Here is a 4,030-nt window from a genome sequence, read left to right on the forward strand (position 1 = left end):
TAATGAAAGTGCCAAGTAAGATGCGTTGCGCACCTCAAAGCCTCAGCGGCTTTTTAAAACAACAGATAATATAGCTTATTTGGTTGTTTTTCCTATTAAATCACCCCTTCAATAATTGATAAGACTGACCACAAGTAAATGAGACTTCTTAGACATCCTTGAAGTGCTGACCTTTAATTACAGCTCTACATTACATCTACAGAAGTTCTCGTTCAAAGATTCCCTCGTAAATTATGATAGCTTCCATCTCATATATGTTAAATCCTATATAAGCAAACGTCTTTACAATGGAAGGAGAGACAGATTCTATAAAATGATATATATTGAAGAGAAAATTTAGATTTATTTACCTAAACCGGAAATTCCAAGCTTCCAAGTATGGGCAGCTACTTTATGGATCCAGAAACTGGGAAATCAATTCCTGAACATAAGCAAATATACTATCATGGACCTCCTTACATTAGAGACCAATTTGTGAAACTCCTAGTCAGATAGCGTGACATTGTAAAGAGGCAAAGTAGCAAATGAATAAGCCGATTATAGTAGACAGTCCAATACATCAGCCTTTGCTGCAGCAGTAATTAAGCAAGAATTTAATTCAAAAGTCACTTAATGTATCTACATAAAGAATGTTACAGCCAAATTATCATGTACTTGTTTATTTGGATATTATAAAGATGATACAAGTCCAAAAATCAGCGTATTGCTTTATCAGATACGAATTCTATCGTGGTAAAAATACAACAATTCCCATGAATCACAAATGTTTGTCGTGTCTTTTGATACAGACCAGAATGTCCAAGCCAGCAATGCCCACCAACCACAAAAGCTGCTTCTTTGTGGGATTCGGAATTGCCTCCATATACAACATCATCAAGATTTTTGGAAACAAGATAATTGGTGTGACAGATAGGTTAAATCAATCATAAGAATCAAAAATAAACAAGAATGGAATGATTCTACCACACAACTGAAAAAATATTGTGTTACTGTGCACTCTTCTTCGCATTACTATAGTAACTGAGATACCATTGAACGAACTTCTTCAATCCCGTCTGGAGATCTGTCGTGGGCTTATATCCAAGCTCCCTGTGAGCCAAGCTTATGTTAGCATGTGTGAACTGCACATCCCCATTCCTAGGCAACTTTATAATCATCCTCTTTGCCTTCACCTTGAGTAACCTCTCCAAAATGCTCACAAGATCTGAAACAGGTACAGGAGATGTGTTTCCCAAATTGTAAAGACGTAATTGTGCAGGCCCCTTCTTCTTGCCACTACTGCCAGTACTCTTCTCAGCGGTATCCAATGCCCCCAAACAACCCTTCACAACATCGTCAATGTAAGTGAAATCCCTCGCAACTGTACCATGATTAGGTCCCTGGAAGATTGGAATTGATTTCCCCTTCAAAATATCCCTACTAAAAAAGAAATATGCCATGTCTGGCCTACCCCAAGGTCCATAAACCGTGAAGAACCTCAATCCAGTAAGCGAAAGACCGTATATATGGTTATAAGTATGCGCAATCTCCTCACCAGCCTTCTTAGTTGCAGCATATAAACTAGCAGGCTGGTCAGTCCTATCCTTCTCCGAAAAAGGCACCTTTGTATTCAATCCATAAACAGAACTGCTCGAAGCCCACACAATAGCAGGCTGAGGATTTGCGCTCTTGCAAACCTCAAGCAAACTAACAAAGCCTGCAACGTTGCTATGAATGTAGGAGCTAGGATTTTCCATGGCATAGCGTACCCCTGCCTGTGCAGCCAAATGCATAACATGGGTAAATGGGACAATGTCGAAAAGCTTGATCAAGAGGGCAACATCATTGATATCACCCTCCACAATGTACACTCCGGAGCGCTCCAAGAGCGCCTGCCGCGCCCTCTTAAGGGACGGATCATAATAGTCATTGAAATTATCAAGCCCAAGAACGCCATCCCCACGGCGCTTGAGGGCGGCCGAAACATGGGTGCCTACAAAACCAGCAGCCCCAGTGACCAAAACCGAAATCCTATTTTTTGACCTGATTTTAGCTGAAGTCCTGACCCTTTTTTCCCAGGCAGGACCACCATAAGAGTTGGTTCTGAGGGACCTCCTATTGAGATCTGACGTGACAGGAGAGGAAGAAGAAGGTGGTCTATAAAAAAACACAAAGATCAAGCCAAGGAAAACAAAGGACCAGAAGGTGATCTTGGCTAGAGATGAATGCACCCTCAGCCTATTATTGTATGGGGACTTCTCCATCTTAAACTTACCTAGAGTTGATGGTGTGTTATCAATGTACTTCATCTGTGACATTAAACTCTCAAAATCTTGAAAATTTGAAAAACATCCAGATGAGAAATCCCCTGTATTGTGGCTAATCTAAAGAGTTTCTTGGGTTTTCTTGAAATAACAGAACAAGTCTAGGGTTTGACAAAATGATACCAACAAAAAAAAAAGGATTTCTTTGCTAAATTGTACAAAATAAGAAAAAATGTAAGAAAAAGGGCTGGTGGAGCTGTGGAGGAGCTTTGGGATGTTGCTATGTAAGATTTTGATGCTTTATTGATGATAATCTTCTGTTTCTTTATCTGTTTTCCATTTTTTTTCTCCCGAGGGACTAATGATGGTGGGCTTTTTCTGTTCTTCTCTCTTTCGTATTGGTTTTTATTTATTAAAATTGATTTTTCGATTTTAATCATTTAATTGGGCTGGATTATTTTAGAGAGTAACAGAGAGATTTTAGGGTTGAATAATTAAATGAGTGGAGGAAGAAGAATCAAGTTTGAAGAAATTTAAAAAGGATTTAATTGAAGAGTTAAGAGTGGACTCTTAAAGGAACAAGAACATAGTTACAACTATGGAAATATATGTTAATTAATGGCAAAAAACATGATTAGTGAACTAAAAATGGAAAAACTTCGCTTGGGGTCTCAACCTATTAGAAATATAGCAAGTTGGCCGTCAACCTATAATTTTAGCAGCTGTAATCCCCCACCTCTTATTTTTATAGGATTTGAGTTTTTTTATGTATAATTATTTTCCTACAAAATTCTTCGTAGATGTATCACATTTCATTGACGGTCACTAACCTTATTTATTATCATACTTAATCCTCAAATTTATTTATATCATTTTTATTCTCAAATCTTTCATTAATTAGTACATATTATCTCTAATGATGGTTTTCATTCAAAAATTTGATTAATGTACTTTAAAATATTGGATAAGTATTGCCCTTGTTTGACAATCATTCTTTCAAAATAACGAGTTTTTGAATAGTAAATTTTGAGAAAATGTAGTTATAAAGTAAGAAAAATTTTGAATTTATATAAAGAATATTTTATTTTGAGAATGTAAGGTTGGAAATGGGTATAAGAAAAAAGAATTCTGAAAAAATGGTTATCAAAGAAGGATTGAAACAAAATTAGTATTTTTTTTTTTTTCATTTACCTATTTAGAAATAATATCAAAAATAATTCTTCTATGCCTTTTTAAAGAATTTTTGAATGAAAATTGACATTAGTGATAATATATACTAATTAATTGAAAATAAAGATAAGAATGATATGAAAAAAATTGAGGACATAAATATGTCAATAAGTAAAAATTATTGACATAATGTAATCAAAATGTGTATAATTCATACGCATAAAATTGTATTTTAGCAAAAAAAAAAGAAGAAGAAGAAGAGTTTTTTAACTAAAGGTAAGGACAAAATCGTCAAGGAGGTCCAATTATTACCAAAATGAAACATTGGAGACTGAAGCTACCAAAATAATTAGGTGGGGTACCCTAGGAATAATTTTTCCATTAATAAAACAAGGTTTTATCTTATTTTATTTTTAGTGTTCCAGTAAAAGGGTAAAAAGTTCAAAAAAAAATTAATTAATTAATTTGATTGGCTAAAAATGGCTGTGAAATTTCGGCCTTCATTCAAATGGTTTATTTTAAACCATTAATTCTCCCGTGGGAGTTGTTTAATGAGAAAAATAGTGAATATGGTTATGCTATATAGACAGCCCTGTTTAAATAAGGGTTGACATGGC

General features: G+C 35.0%; 1 protein-coding gene across 1 annotated transcript; it reads right to left on the reverse strand.

Annotated features, from left to right (window-relative positions):
* Positions 1–520: 520 nt before the first annotated feature.
* Positions 521–2,743, reverse strand: LOC111392814 (UDP-glucuronate 4-epimerase 3-like). Its single transcript, XM_023018208.1, has one exon. The coding sequence runs from the start codon at positions 2,295–2,297 to the stop codon at positions 987–989; it is 1,311 nt and encodes a 436-aa protein (XP_022873976.1). The 5' UTR covers positions 2,298–2,743; the 3' UTR covers positions 521–986.
* Between the last annotated feature and the right edge of the window lie 1,287 nt (positions 2,744–4,030).

The sequence above is a fragment of the Olea europaea genome, unplaced genomic scaffold (genome assembly GCF_002742605.1).
Source record: "Olea europaea var. sylvestris unplaced genomic scaffold, O_europaea_v1 scaffold980, whole genome shotgun sequence".
NCBI classification, from domain to species: Eukaryota; Viridiplantae; Streptophyta; class Magnoliopsida; order Lamiales; family Oleaceae; genus Olea; species Olea europaea.